The 15928-nt window shown below is 42.8% G+C and overlaps 1 protein-coding gene across 4 annotated transcripts in view; it reads left to right on the top strand.

Moving 5' to 3' along the window:
* Nucleotides 1-15928, top strand: part of LOC121532054 (dual specificity protein phosphatase 8) — a 60521-nt gene that overhangs the window by 32899 nt on the left and 11694 nt on the right. Inside the window, exon 1 of one of the 4 annotated variants that reach the window (XM_041837705.2) lies at nucleotides 15059-15763. The exons of the other annotated variants lie outside the window; for them this stretch is intronic. Within the exon in view, the coding sequence (XP_041693639.2) occupies nucleotides 15625-15763 (139 nt within the window). The 5' untranslated portion in view covers nucleotides 15059-15624. Of the gene's footprint in view, nucleotides 1-15058; nucleotides 15764-15928 lie in introns of those variants that run through there. 4 annotated transcript variants of the gene reach the window in all.

The raw sequence follows: 15928 nt of genomic DNA, 5'->3' as shown, positions 1-15928 counted from the left end.
TGCTCCAGGGCCTCCTGGCAGATCAATGATTTCCTTGAGAAGGAGCCAGTGGTGCCATTAAGAGGTGAGCTCACCTTCCCGAGGGAGATCTGGCACATTATTCTCAATGACCTTCTCCCTCTCCCCTCCTCCCTCTCTTCCCTCCCCCTTTCTCTGTCTCTCTGTCTCTTCCCCCTCTCCTCCTCTCTTAGCTACCCCTCGCCTCTCTGATCCCCTCCTCTTATACCTCTCCTACCAACTCACTCTCCTCCACCTCCACTTTCCTCCCTTCCTCCTTTACCTTCATCCTCTCCTCTCCTGTTTCATAGTTCTGAGAACAGAGGTCAATATTTCGCTACAGACTCTTGCCGTCGTCACATCTGGCGCCAGTGGCCTGTGTTCTCTCACCCCTGGCCCGTAGACACACACACACACACACATACATACACAGACTCAGCCCCTGCCCAAGGAGCAGAAAGGTCAAACCGATGACCTATAAGAATGCCAATGACATCACCTCTCCTGAATATGTACACACTGACACACTATTATACATGAGTTGCATACTCTATGACTACAAACAGTCAAAGACACACACAGTAGTTGACATACAATGCAGGGACACAAATACTTGCCTGTGTGCACACACCGCAGAGGTCCTGGTTTTCTCAGCCGTACCCTGTACGTTTTATGTAACAGTGTTGTGTTTCTGCCAGTGTCCTCATCTTCCCCCGTCTCCCTGGCCTCACATGATGAGCTTGATGTCATCTTCCCTTTTTCCCCTCAAAACTGCAGAATGAAAACATGCAGGCCAGCGTGTGTGTGTGTGTGTGTGTGTGTGTGTGTCTGCTGCTACCAAATGTTTCCAACATGACGTGATCTAGCTGTGTTCCTGCTCTCCCTCTTCCCCCTCTTCCTCACTCCCCCACTGGCTTAAAGGGGCCACACGCACAGACACGCACAGGGAGACACACGCAGAGACATTCACTTAGAGAAGCAGGCAGAAGGCATGCATGCTTACAGTAGATGCATACACATGAACAAATACTGCGGTCACACACAGGGACACATATACACTTATGGTCACCCCACTTCCCCCTCACAGGCTGTTTCTTCATGCTTTGCTTAAACAGTAATGTGACAATGTGACTTAGACATGCCACTGTTACACAGACTTCTATACACTCTAAAACATGGACATTGGTCTAGGCCGGGCGATATTCACTTCAGGGTTGGCATGCATCTTCAGTCGAAAATAACAGTAGCAGAATGAGGCTAGAAGAACATCTAGCCCTGTTCTACCCTGGCCTGGCCTAGGTCCATTAGATTCCATTCATTCTCTACCATTTTAGTTGTGACTGCGTCATTCCTTAGAACAATGGTTGATTCCTGTTTACCCTCATGCCTGACTTTGATCCACTTTATCTCTGGCATGCCACTAAAACCACTTCCTTGTTTACCTTGGTGGTTGCCATGGTGTTTATTCAGTAGCCAGCGAATCGTTTTGGTCCGATCTGGAACACACTTCATCCATGGTGGTGATGATTTCAGGCTTGTCTTCCCAGAACTGGTGCATGCCAGAGTGAGTCAGAGTAGCAGCATACTGTATGAGAGACTAGAGAGCATATGGATTTAGACCATACAGAGATGAGTGCCTTGGCCAAAAAGATGTGGGGCATTTGTAAAGGATTGTAACTCACTCATTAATTCATAGAGTACTGTAAATATATAGCCAACACACACACACACACACACACACACACACGTGCATGCTCACACAGACATACACACACACTCACACTCACACACACACCGAGGAACTGGTTTTGTAAATACATGTTAAATACACACACTCCCGTTGACCCTCCTGGACTTCTGTTTCCTGATAAAGGCGGGAGATTTTCCATCCCCGTGGAAACAGCAGGCTAAATTTGGAGTTCCAGTCAAGCCCAAGGCCCCCGGTGAGGAATGCTGCAGTTTGTCATCATTCCCAGTATTCCTCATATCCCTCCTCCTTTCTGTCTCTCTCTCACACACACATACACACATGAACGCACACACAGTAGACATAACCAACCCAAACCCACATAGACAGTACACACACACACAACAAACAAAAAACACACACTCTTTACGTATTGATCAATGGAGATAATTTGTTTGGCAGTGATATCATTTCATTTATTGTGGTGAGTAAAAAAAAAAGTTACTTTTGATTTCATCTAATATTAACATTCTGTCATAAATGTTCATTAATGTTCCACTTCATAAAAATCATGTTTTCCCATCTCAAGAGGTAAAGCAACAACAAAAAGTACTATAGTAAGTGCCTCTTCATCTTAATTAAATAATGAAAAAATCTAGTGACCGAGATGTGAAAGACATAGAGTATATATTTTTTGGGGGGGGCAAATCATATTGTAATGAAATGGTGACTCTTAACGATGGAGCTCTTTAGTATTACGTGCACTTATGTCAGTCTCATTAAGACTACTGAACTGGCAGTGTACAACATAACAAATTAACTGGCATGACATTTTCTTCCAGGGGTGGCCCAAAGAGAGCTAACCCAAGGCCGTATAATGCGAACATCTAGCAACCCAAAGGTTGCGAGTTTAAATCTCATCACGGACAACTTTATCATTTTAGCTAATTAGCAACTTTTCAACTTCTTACTAATTTGTAGCTTCTTTGGAACTACTTAGCATGTTAGTGAACCCTTCCACTTCCCCTAACCCTTTTAGCTAACCCTTCCCCTAACCCTAACCTTAACCCTTTAACCTAACTCCTAAACTTAACACTAACCCCTAACCCCTAGCCTAGCTAACGTTAGCCAGCTAGCTAGAATCATAACATATCATACGTTTTGCAAATTCGTAACATATTGTACATTTTGCAAATTCGTAACATATAATGCGAATTGTAGTTAGTAACATATCATACGAAATGGGTGATGCACATCCACAAATTAATACATACCATACGAAATGTAACATATCTACTAAATGGAGTGTCTCGGATCTACATACAGAATAATACGAAATGCTCTGAGACCAGGTTGTACATTGTCATGTAATCATATATTTCTTACAAATAAAATCAAATGTAATATACTGCATTTCACTAGACAGTTACAAATACATTTGAAAATATATTAACCAAATATATTGATAAATACATGTGAAAATACATTCTAAAATACATTATTTAATGTTTTATTTATTTATTATAAATTAGCAAACATTTATAAAAAACTGTTTTTGCTTTGTCATTATGGGGTATTGTGTGTAGATTCAAGAGCGAAAAAACAAACAATTTCATCAATTTTAGAATAAGGCTGTAAAGTAACAAAATGTGGAAAAAGTCAAGGGGTCTGAATACTTTCCGAAGGTACTGTATATATATATATATATATATATATATACATACATTCTAAGTAAATTCCGTAATATATGTTGGAATGTATTTCAAATGTATTAAATACATGTATTTTTTAAATACATTTAACAAAAATATAAACATAAAAAGCTTATTTCTCTCAAATTCTGTGCACAAATTTGATTACATCCCTGTTAGTGAGCATTTCTCCTTTGCCAAGGTAATCCATCCACCTGACAGGTGTGGCATATTAAGAAGCTGATTAAACAGCATGATCATTACCAGTGGTGGAAAAAGTACTACATTCTCATACTTGAGTAAAAGTAAAGATACCTTAATAGAAAATGACTCAAGTAAAAGTGAAAGTCACCCAGTAAAATACTACTTGAGTAAAAGTCTAAAAGTATTTGGTTTTAAATATACTTAAGTATCAAAAGTTAATGCAGTTGCTAAAATATACTTAAGTACAAATAATTTAAAATTCCTTATATTAAACAAACCAGATGGCACAATATTCTTGTTTTTTAAATTTCCGGATAGCCAGGGTCACACTCCGAACACTCAGACATAATTTTAAAACAAAGCATTTGTGTTTAGTGAGTCCGCCAGATCAGAGGCAGTAGGGATGACCAGGGATGTTCTCTTGATAAGTGTGCGAATTTGACAATTTTCTGTCCTGCTAAGCATTCAAAATGTTACGAGTACTTTTGGGTGTCAAGGAAAATGTATGGAGTAAAAAGTACATAATTCTCTTTAGGAATGTAATGAAGTAAAAGTAAAAGTTGTCAAAAATATAAATAATAAAGTACAGAGACCCCCCAAAAACGACTTAAGTAGTACTTTAAAGTATTTTTACTTAAGTACTTTATACCACTGAACACATTACCTTGTGCTGGGGACAATAAAAGGCCACTCTAAAATGTGCCTTTTTTTCACACTATCACAATGCCCAAGATGTCTCAAGATTTGAAGTAGAGTGCAATTGGCATGCTGTCTGCAGGAATGTTTACCAGAGCTGTTACCAGATAATTTAATGTTCATTTTTCTACCATAAGCCACCTCCAACTTAATTTGAGAGATTTTGGCAGTACGTCCAACCGGGCCTAACAACCGCAGACCACGTGTACCAGTGGCGGTCAGTGCCTTTTAAGATGAGGGAGGATTTTTTTTTTTTATGAGCATGGCCACATGATACTTGAATTGTCCCTACACCCATCATGAGGTTGCTACAACCTAGCCTATGAATGAAAGTTTACAACGTAGGTGCACACAGGTCGAGAGGCAAATTAAGGTGACGTTTAAGAAAAAAAATTCAACGGAATCTGTGGAATATATACACCGCTGATCACGCGTAAACACTGTTCACTTTGATAGCAGCAAAGTTGTATTCCTTCTCGCATCTCTCCTCCTCTCACCTCTTCCCTTCACTTGTGGACTTCAATTCACAACACATCAGCTGTATGTGACCAGGCGAATAAAACCTTTCCAACCCAAACGGCTACACACAGCCTACATCGTTGTCACCATTTTAGCTAAAGTAACGTCATAGTCAGCATAGCTAATAGAACTAACGCATTAGTAAACCCGCTACAATCATGCAGTAACGTTACAGTGTACAGTCAGTAAGCAGTTACACCGGCGGGCCCCGGTGGCAATAAATGAGTAATACCAAAAGCTTACCCCGGCTACACGATGGTGCTACCCTACAGAGTGCTGTTGAGGCTACTGTAGACCTTCTTTTTAAAATAGTGTGTTTTAATCAATTATTTGGTGACGTGATTACATTTAGTATAGTTTTATCTAAAAAGGATAACTTTTTAATTGTTTTACAATTTAAAGTTTTATGAAATTCACTGAGGAGGATGGTCATTGACGTGTACCCACGCCAGCCCAGGACCTCCACGTCCGGCTTCTTCACCTGCAGCATCATCTGAGACCAGCCACCCAGACAGCTCATGAAACTGTGGGTTTGCACAACCGAAGAATTTCTGCACAAACTGTCAAAAACCGTCTCAGGGAAGCTCATCTGCGTGCTCGTTGTCCTCACCAGGGTCTTGACCTTACTGCAGTTCAGCGTCATAACTGACTTCAGTGGGCAAATGCTCACCTTCAATGGCCACTGGCACACTGGAGAAGTGTGCCCTTCACGGATGAATCCTGGTTTCAACTTTACCATGCAGATGTCAGACACCGGATATGGCGTCGTGTAGGCGACCGTAGGACTGGGCGGTACACCGTATTTTACGATATACTGGTATTGATGCACGTACCAGTTTGGGTTTTTACTTTAACGTCTATAACGGTATTTGAATGTTTGGCTTATTAAATGTGATATGCCGTGTCTAACATCCAATTTTATAGTTTACTCCGCTACTTGAGTCATCTCTCTCTGCTCTCTCTCCATGCCGCTTTCCACACAGACCTAGCCCCGCCACCTGTCACTCAAGGAGCACATTTGTTGTTCCTTGACCACGAGACACTTGTGTTCGGTCTGCATGGTAAATGCAGCACATGCAACAATGTTGATGACAACGATGCTGTTTTCACTTTGCTTTTTAATATAAATCCACTAGCGTTCTATAATTACACTATTAGTTTGGGTTTCTTACATCTGCAAATGGCTAGTTTGTCTTGTGTTAGCAAGTTGGGCCTAAATCGTGTTATCCGCAAATGCTAATCGCTAGTTAGCTGGCTAGCTAGCTAGCTAATAAATGTACTGAGTCAGAGCAAACTAGCTATACAGCCTAATAATGTTGTTTGTGCAACACTATCTTCTAAATCAAAGAGTCATATTTGAATGCACAGAGATACCGTGACGAGATCCAGAGGCCCATTGTTGTGCCATTCATCCACCGCCATCAGCTCATGTTTCAGCATGATAATGCACGGCCCCATGTTGCAAGGATCTGTACACAATTCCTGGAAGCTGAAAATGTCCCAGTTTTTCCATGGCCTGCATTCTCACCTGTTGAGCATGTTTGGGATGCTCTGGATCGACGTGTACGACAGCTTGTTCCAGTTCCCGCCAATATACAGCAACTTCGCACAGCCATTGAAGAGGAGTGGGACAACATTCTACAGGCCACAACAGCCTGACCAACTCTATGCGAAGGAGATGTGTCGCGCTGCATGTGGCAAATAGTGGTCACACCAGATACTGACAGTTTTTTTTTATCCACGCCCCTATTTTTTTTTAAAGGTATCTGTGACCAACAGATGCATATCTGTTTTCCCAGTCATGTAAAATCCATAGATTAGGGCCTAATGAATTTATTTCAATTGACTGATTTCCTTATATGAACTGGAACTCAGTAAAATCTTAGAAATTGTTGCATGTAGCGTTTATATTTTTGTTCAGTGTACATTATTTGGCTAATTTTAAATAGTTCACATGTATCCTATTTTTTAAAATCTAAAAATATATTTTAGATATATTTCTTTCCGTATGGGTTGTTCAACCACTTCCTGTTTCAGATGTGGTGAAGTGACATTAGGGTCCCCCACAGTGGGAGAGGGAGACGCCTATGGCGGGTGCATAGTGTGTGTGTGTGTGTGTCAGGGCCATAGAGGTCCGACTCCTAAGAGATCTGTATGTAGATGTATTGATGTCTTTGGGGACAGCATGGCTGGTTCCTCTGAGCCTTGCGTCATCTCTGGCTCCATTGTTCTCTGTCAGGGCACTCTGCTAATGATGTCACTCACTGCTGGGTGGATGTGACCAGAGTGCTGCCTTAGCACACACACAGAGAGCCAAAGCCGTTCTGTCTCTATAGGGGCTGCCATGACAGGAAAGCACACCCTAACCCAGGGCACAGAGATAGCCACTGTCTCCATCTCCACCCAAAACACAGCCCTCCTGGCGATACATGTTTATACTGTATATAGATGTTTATATGACATTACTTTATCCAGAAATATATCTTAGTGCATATTGTGTCAGTTGGAAGGATTCTGAAAGGACTCACATGGTTTGCATGCTCTTAAACCTTTTTCAGACCGAACTTGCTAGGAAAATAGTAGCATGTTTTTTGCAGCATTAGTTCGCAGCTTTTAGGAATTAATACCAGCATAAATTGGCTACAATTTGAGGTTCAATGTATTTCAATGTATTCAATGTTTTGTGATCAATTAATTCAGTGTTTTTCTGGCAGTTCGTTCCTTCATCTAAAGGGACTAGGTGTGCTGTGACATTATTTCCTGATCAGGAAATGATGTGGAGGGAGAGAGGTGGGGGGAGTAAGGAAAAAGAGATACAGGTAGAAAAACAGAGAGAAGATGAGAGGAAAATAAGGACAGATGAGGCAAGAGAGAGAGCAATAGAAACAAAGATGGAGAGAACAGGGTTTAATATAATATATCTATCTAACTAACTAGAGGAGCAGATGGGGCTGTGTTGCCTCTAGCACAGTAAGATCTGTTCTGGGACCTCTCTGTCTGTCAGCTGCCTGCAGCGTTGATAGGAGCTCATTAACACTAGTCTGATCTGGCATCAGCCCAAGTCTATCCCGACCAGGTCAGCACACTCATTGGTGTGTGTCTGTGTGCAGACATCCCTCCATCTGGCATAGTCAGCGAGGTCGTAAACTTAAAGAACGCTGTCAGAGAAGACAGAAAGAGAAAAGCATAAAGAGAGAGCCTTATTTCCTTGCGGACCACAACCGTTAAGCCCTATTTCCATCATAAAAATGTCAATTAATATTTACATTGGATCAACCTCTGCCTCTCTCCGCTATTGACCAGTGTGTTACAGCTTCCTATGAGCATTATAATGAATAAACCATCTGTTATGCTAGAGCACACCCACCCTGATAGACAGTCTCCTCTAGGGAAATCAGACGTGAGCCACACACACACACAATGACGTAACCATTTAACCACAACTAGTTCTCACAGTCTCACATCAGAATTAGACGTTGATCCTTGTTTCTCAAATGTCAAATTTCTAAGTTGTTCCAAACGTCAAATTTCAAAGTTTTTAAGGTTACATTTACATTTTAGTCATTTAGCAGACGCTCTTATCCAGAGCGACTTACAGTTGTTAGTGAGTGCATACATTATTTTTCATACTGGCCCCCCGTGGGAATCGAACCCACAACCCTGGCGTTGCAAACGCCATGTTCTACCAACTGAGCTACATCCCTGCCGGCCATTCCCTCCCCTACCCTGGACGACGCTGGGCCAATTGTGCACCGCCCCATGGGTCCAAACATGGAACCTTTGGCACTAGAGGCAGATGCCTATCCACCATCCCCGACTAGCAAAACCCAAACCTACTTGAAGGTAACAGCGCTCACTGTTGCCCCTAGTGGCCGGTTTCCACGTCATCTCCCGACGTCCTTAGACATGGATGGACGTCGAATACTAACTTGTATCACAGGTGATCTGGCTGTTAACCAACCCCCATCCCCCATTATCATACGGTAAACATACAGACACACACACACACTCACAGCACCCAAACCTTCCCCCATCCACAAACTCTAATGGGGATAAACACAAATGCAAACATACGGTACACACACACACACACACACACATCATGAACACCTCACACTGGCATTTTGAACGAGCTCATCTGGCTGATGAGAGGCAGTATGGTCCTGACTGGCACCCAACAGAGTGTGTGATGGCTTTCCCTACCCCCTGTGTGTGTGTGTGTGTGTGTGTGTGTGTGTGTGTGTGTGTGTGTGTGTGTGTGTGTGTGTGTGTGTGTGTAATTCTTCCTCCCTTGCCCGTGGTTGATGGAGTTTCAGGAGTTTACATCTGTATATCTGTGCAGTCTGCTTCTCCCAAGGTCTATCTCGTGGGGGTAGATTAGATGGGGGGGTCTAGCATCAATCAAGCAGACCCATCCTACAACACAACTTAACCACCAGAGTGCATCTCAACACCCCAGGGTTACTGTCTTAGTATTGCACACACACACACACACACACACAATGACACATGCACACAATGACACATGCACACACACACACACACAATGACACATGCACACAATGACACATGCACACACATACACACACACACACACACACAATGACACATGCACACACTCATACACACACACACACACACCACACACTGATTACTATCCTACTACCCTCCAGTATACCGACCCTCTCTATGGAGGACTACCTCACCAACCCTCCCCCTCTCCCCCTCTATCTCTCCCTTATCCCCATGGTACCTCACCATCTCTCCTCCCCCCATATATCCCTCTCCCTCCTCCCCCTCTCTCTCCCCCAGTGACTACCTCACCCCCCAGGCATGGCAGCTGTGTTCTGTTCTCCTGTAGGCATTACGTCACTGATGGAGCAGCCCTATTACTGATCCCCTGACAACCAGCCCTATCAACACACATACACACACACATATATATTTGTATAAGCCCACTTGTGCGCACACACACACACACACACACACTTCATTAACCTTCATTAACTTATCCTAACCCCCCTCCTGTTCTGTAGTCTACCCTGAGTTGACGGCGCTTTCCCCTGATATCTGCACACACACACACACCTTGTGTAGCCTGTCCTGGGGTGATGTCTCTTTCCGCTGATATCCTGACAGATTATCCTGTGGAGAGAGCGAGAGGAGAGAGAGAGGAGAGAGAGAGAGGAGAGGAGAAGAGATGAGAAGAGGGGAAGAGAGAGAGAGAGATTACATTTGATCACATTCACACACATTATATTAAACATGCATATTCACGTTCACAGAACTTTAACGTTAGATATAGCTAATGTATTTTGATTGTTAAACTTGTTGCTGTAAGTTATGCATCTTGTTTTGACACTGCATGTTTTCTCATAGAAAGCATATCCTTTCAGACTTTCAACCCCGTTCAAACATAGTTTTAGGAGCATTAGAAGTTGTAACTTTGAGAGAAAGATGTATGTGTCGTCTCTGTCTGTACAAGCCCTAAATGTACTGTACTCTATTGCCCCTCCCTCCCTCCCTGTCAAGTGTGTGGGCTGTGGGTGTGAGACAGGCAGGCAGGTGGTGCAGCTCGTTAGGCGCAACCTATCCTAGCCCTGCTGTGCTAACACAACCTAACAAACTTTACAGGTTGTGGGCCACGGCATGAGGAACAGGTCATATCTTTGCTCTCCTCTCTCTGCTCACTATGGCCTAACTAGAAGAGGAAGGAAACCCTCACTCAGTAACAAACAGATAACAAATAACAAACAGATAACAAATAACAAACAGAGAAAATATACCTTTGCATTGCATTGGTGGATATACTGTATCAGGGTTTTGTGTAAGCTTCTACTAGAAAACGTGTGTGGGTTATGTAGTCTCCTGTGATCCACTAAAGTAACAACACCATGTTTGTTACAACTCCTGTATGTTACTTTACTTGTAGAACCAGGAGTTTTTCTTTATCGGTCCTGGTTATGTTCACTCAACCACTAAGAAACAATATCCCTATGAGCACAAGACGTTGAAAAGATGTTGAAAATACTTATTTTGGGTTCAAAAGACCTTTGCATCGCATTGGTGGAAGTAACAGGCTTTGCGAAACTTCTAAACAGTTATTTGTGGGGTTAGAAGTTATTGGTCTCTATGTTCCCTATGGCCTCTACTCCTCTTCTATCCATTTCCCTCATCTCCATCTCTCTCTCGCTCTCCCTGTGTTTGTGTGTATAAACGTTGTGGTGTTGTCCCAGTAACAGGCCCTCTCCCATAACAGCCCAGTCTAATCTGGTCTGGCTTGGTGAGGTGGGGGGAGGGGGGTCAGAGTGACCAGCACACCTATTTATGGCCAGGCAGGCACACATGTGCATTAAATAAAAGCAATCCCCTGGTGTTTTTAGCACCCTTCCTGCAATCCCCTAATTAAACACCTGCTATTCTTGGCCTTTTTACTCTGCTGGGGGAGCAGAGGAGGGCAGGAGGGAGGAGAGGGGAATGGGAGAAGAAGGAGAGGAGAAAGAGAACGGGAGAGAGGACAAAAAATATTTAAGTGAATCTACTGAGGGTCACTTAGTTGGCTGCTCAAAGAAATGTACATGAACGTAATGTACAGTAAGTTGGTGGCTGGTGAGTTGGTGTTGGTGACGATAGTGACACTAGATGGCCACTAGGGAGTGCCACAGATAATACCAACTGAGTTTGATATCATTTCCAGATGGGTGGATAGGTACGCGTAATTGAGGGTGTGTGTGTGTGTTTGTGCGTGTGAGTGTGCATGCATGTGTGTGTGATGAGTGATGATTCTCCAAGAAGATGCATGACCTGTTTCCAAATGACCTAGTTCTTCTTGCTCTCCTTCTCTCTCACCACGTGGACTACAGATGTTTGCCTACTGCTAGTTCCACCACTGTAGTCACTCACTCACTCACTCACTCACTCACTCACTCACAGGCTTATAGCATGAGGTGAGCTCAGCCACTTGAGGAACAACTGGACTCTAATTGCAGATCTGGGACCAGTCTGCCCTGCCCCAATCCTAACCTCAACCATTAGCAGGCTAAAAACAAAACTGAACAATGTAGCTCATTCAGTTAACCATTTTCACTGCAACAATGTAGTATATTTACAATTGTTCTGTGATCAAACATGAAGACAATGAATGGTGACGGCGTTAGTTTGATAAACTAGATCAGGGGTTTTCCAACCCCTCCTCCCCCAGCCGTTCCATGTATTTTATATTTTCCAGAGGTAGCACACCTGATTCAACATGTCAATTCATTATCATGCTCTTGATTAGGTGAATCAGGCAAGCTAGTTAAGGGCTACAAAAACCATTTGAAACGTCTGGGGGTCCCAGAGGAGAGGTTTGAAAACCACTGATCTAGATAATCGTATGATTAAGGGGATGATAACTCAATCAACTTTAACTTGATGATCAAAGTAATTGTTTAGATCTTCACCTTCTTAAGACAGCTAATCCTTGTTGCTTAGCGTGAGGATGTTTTGCCCATAGAAATATGTTCTATAGAATGGGCCTCCCCATTCTAGTCAACGATGGCATAATGGGTGTTTTCTATATCTATGTTTGGGATAGAAAAGTAAAGCACCATGACTCTGGGACTGTTCTGACTGTGGCTTATTACCGGGGTGTGTGTGTGTGTGTGTGTGTGTGTGTGTGTGTGTGTGTGTGTGTGTGTGTGTGTGTGTGTGTGCGTGTGCGTGTGCGTGTGCGTGTGCGTGTGCGTGTGCGTGCGTGCGTCCAAACACAGGAGCTTAAGATAAGAGCCAGCGCAAAAAAATGTGGCGCAATTACTCATCACGCATACATACCCTCATTATCTCTGTCTTTGCATACAGGCAACAGAGTTACACAAGATGATGTGTCCATAATGGAATTCAAAACATGTTAACGTGTTCTCTTTTTCCCATACACACACACTCCAATACCTACCGTATGCTGTACAACACACCAGACCTGGGTTCAAATACATGTATATTTCATTATTTTTTCTTTAAATTCTTATTTTCTGTGTATTTGAGTATTTTCAAATAATGTTTCTATTGGAAGTATTTGAAAGTATTTTCAAATAATTTCCTACACATAACCTACTATTTTAAAATATTTGCAAATGTCTTTTTCCAAATAAATTATTTCAAATACCAAACAGATCTGGTTCAAATTCATGGTAGTATTTTCTTTTTTCTTTTTTAAAAATATATTTTGAAATACATGCCAATACTTTCCAAATATATTTCCAAATACATTCCAATACTCAACTACTTGTTTTCAAATATATATATATATATATAAATACTTACTTTCAAATGTCTTTGAAAGTAATTGAAATACCATAAATAGTATTTGAATTCATGTCTGCAACACACACACATAAGCGTGTAAATATTCTCTGAAGCACACACATATCGTTTGATACATTCACACTCAGACTGTAAGCTTTTTAACACTCATATGTGATACACAACACACACACTATCTAATTAAAGACATATACACATTGTTCAGTACATGCACGTTCTAAAACGCACACTGTTTAATTAACATCCCTTCTCCACACACACACGCATGGGGGGGTCAAAACTCCAGCACCCTCCCCTTGTGAGGATAACGCCACTGAGCCTTTTTCTAAAATGTTTTATGAGATTGGAGAACACATCGGGAGAGATCTCTTTGCGTGGCCAAAGAGTTCTATTTTCATGTCATCTGACCATAGCATCAGTTCCAATCCAAGTGCCAATGCCGTTTATCAAACTTCACATGGTGCTATGGTCAGATGACATGAAGATAGAACTCTTTGGCCACACGCACCAGTTGAGGGTTTTTTATCTTTGAAAAACAGAAGCATATGCAGAAAATTTTACCTACTGTAAAATATGGTGGTGGATCTTTGATGTTATGGGGCTGGCTATTTTGCTTCCACTGGTCCTGGGAAGCATCATGAACTTTACTAAGTACCAGGACATTTTTGCCCAAAACCTGGTTGCCTCTGCCAGGAGGCTGACACTTGGCCAGAAGTGGATCTTCCAGCAAGACAATAATCATAAGCACAAATCAAAATCCGCAAAAAAAAGTGTTAATTGACCACAAAATCTACATGTTACTTAAGGCCCCGAAAAGGCCAGCTCTAACTGCGTGGGTATGGATGTGGGTACACAGACGCAGACCTGCGTGCGGCCCCTCATGATGAGTTCAGATTTGTTTGTGGCCCCCACCCCCATCAAAGTTGCCCATCCCAAGATCCCTCCCAATGTGTTCTCCAATCTCATAAAACATTTTAGAAAAAGGCTCAGTGTCATTATTCTTGCAAGGAGAGGTTGCTGGAGTTTTGAAAACGGGTGCCAATCATTTTTACCTTTTTGTGTGTGTGTGTGTGTATATCTTGTTAAACAAAATCTCTTTCTCTGAGCAAATGTATTAGTATAAAATAATATAATTTCCCAAATAAATGTAGCATACAATATAGCTCAGCATTTGTATAATTTATTTGATAGTCTTTTTTGCTCATCTTTGTCAAGGGTGCCAATAATGTTGGACCTGACTGTGTGTGTGGTGTGTGTATATATATATATATATATATACATATATATATATATATATATATATATATATATATATATATATACACACACACATAGACACTGAGTGTGTGTGTTGCCAAGGCAGATTGAGTGATGTGTTTCAGAGGGAGTGATGTCTCCTACTTATTGTATGCAAACACACATACACTGCACATTATAAATCACACACTATTTAATTAAACACAAACACACAGAGACACAGTGTATTTTGCTAAAACACATTGAGCAGTAGTTGCTGTCTCTCTCTGCTCCAGCTCGCTAGGCCCCTGAGGTGGCCACATATTTGTCTGGTGAGTAAGGAATGTGGTTACATGCCTTAGACATTAGCTATGACAGAGTGCTGGCTCCACAAGAGAGGGAAGGAGGGTGCAAGGGAGGGAGGAGGGAGGGAGGGAGGAGGGAGGGAGCAAGGGACAGAGGAGGGGAGGGAGAGGAGGGGAGGGAGAGGAGGGTAGGGAGAGGAGGGTAGGCGGGTCAGAGTCTTAGCTCACGGCAAGTGAGCTCATTCACACACACCCCCACCCGCCTCCCCGGCAAGCGAGAGCGAGAGGAAAGAGAGAACAACTACGTCATCCTCTATACAGAGGAGAGGGAGAGAGGGAGGGAGGGGGAGGAGTGTGAGCGAATGAGAGACTGGGAGAGCGAAGCAGCACAACAATAGGGTACTGCTCTTCTGGCTGTGGGCTCACACACACAGAGAGAAGACACGGAGAGACACACTGTAGCAACTGCAGGCAATACAGCACAGGACAGACTGACATACAGATATACAGATACACTATTTGTTTTCTCCATAGTTATTTATTTCATTATTCCTCAAAATACTGCTGGACCTCTATGGCTTTGTTAGATATTATAGGAGAAATATCATTCTTGGTGGATTTTGATCTGAATGAGTTCTAGAACTGGCTTATGGAACTTGTGGACAGTATATCTACAGATGTTTGGGAGTAGCTTGCTTTCTGTAAGCGGGTTCCGTCCGTTCTCTTGAGTTCTGGGACTAAGTTTTCGCTCCTTGGACTTTGGGACCATCTGAGTTGAGTGGACTTGGACTTGGCCACCACCAGTGTGAGTAGTGACAACTCAGGACTTTGAAGTGTAGAGTTTTGGACCTGGCTGGCTTTCCGTCTAAAGTTTTTCGGAACAAGTGATTTGTTTGTTTAGCCGTTCTGCTGACTTATTCCTGGGGGACTCCCCCGGTCTGGACGTCCAGTCATAGTATACCAGATCTGAGCACACCAGAACGCGTGTATGTTGAGCGTGTTGAGGGTGATGCCTCTGGACGTGGTCATAGCCCCGGCGGAGGACTGTTTCTGGCCTGTCCTGCAGGAGTCAGACAGGAGGCTGAAGATCAGAGTCCGCAGGACCAAGGAAGGGAGAGAGTTACGAGGTGTGTACTGACCCAGGCTGGGGGGGTCAACACATGGGGGTATTGGGCTATGGGGGAGCTGGGGGCACAGGGGTATGTTGCAGAGGTTGTGGGGTACAGCTCTACAAGGTACAAGGGTATGGAATTACGTGTGTACAACAGTATTGGGGTATTGGGGTTTGGCTT

This window comes from Coregonus clupeaformis, chromosome 19, assembly GCF_020615455.1.
Source record: "Coregonus clupeaformis isolate EN_2021a chromosome 19, ASM2061545v1, whole genome shotgun sequence".
Taxonomy (NCBI): domain Eukaryota; kingdom Metazoa; phylum Chordata; class Actinopteri; order Salmoniformes; family Salmonidae; genus Coregonus; species Coregonus clupeaformis.
The sequence above is the reverse complement of the archived record's forward strand: the minus strand, read 5'-3'. Positions and strand labels throughout refer to the sequence as shown.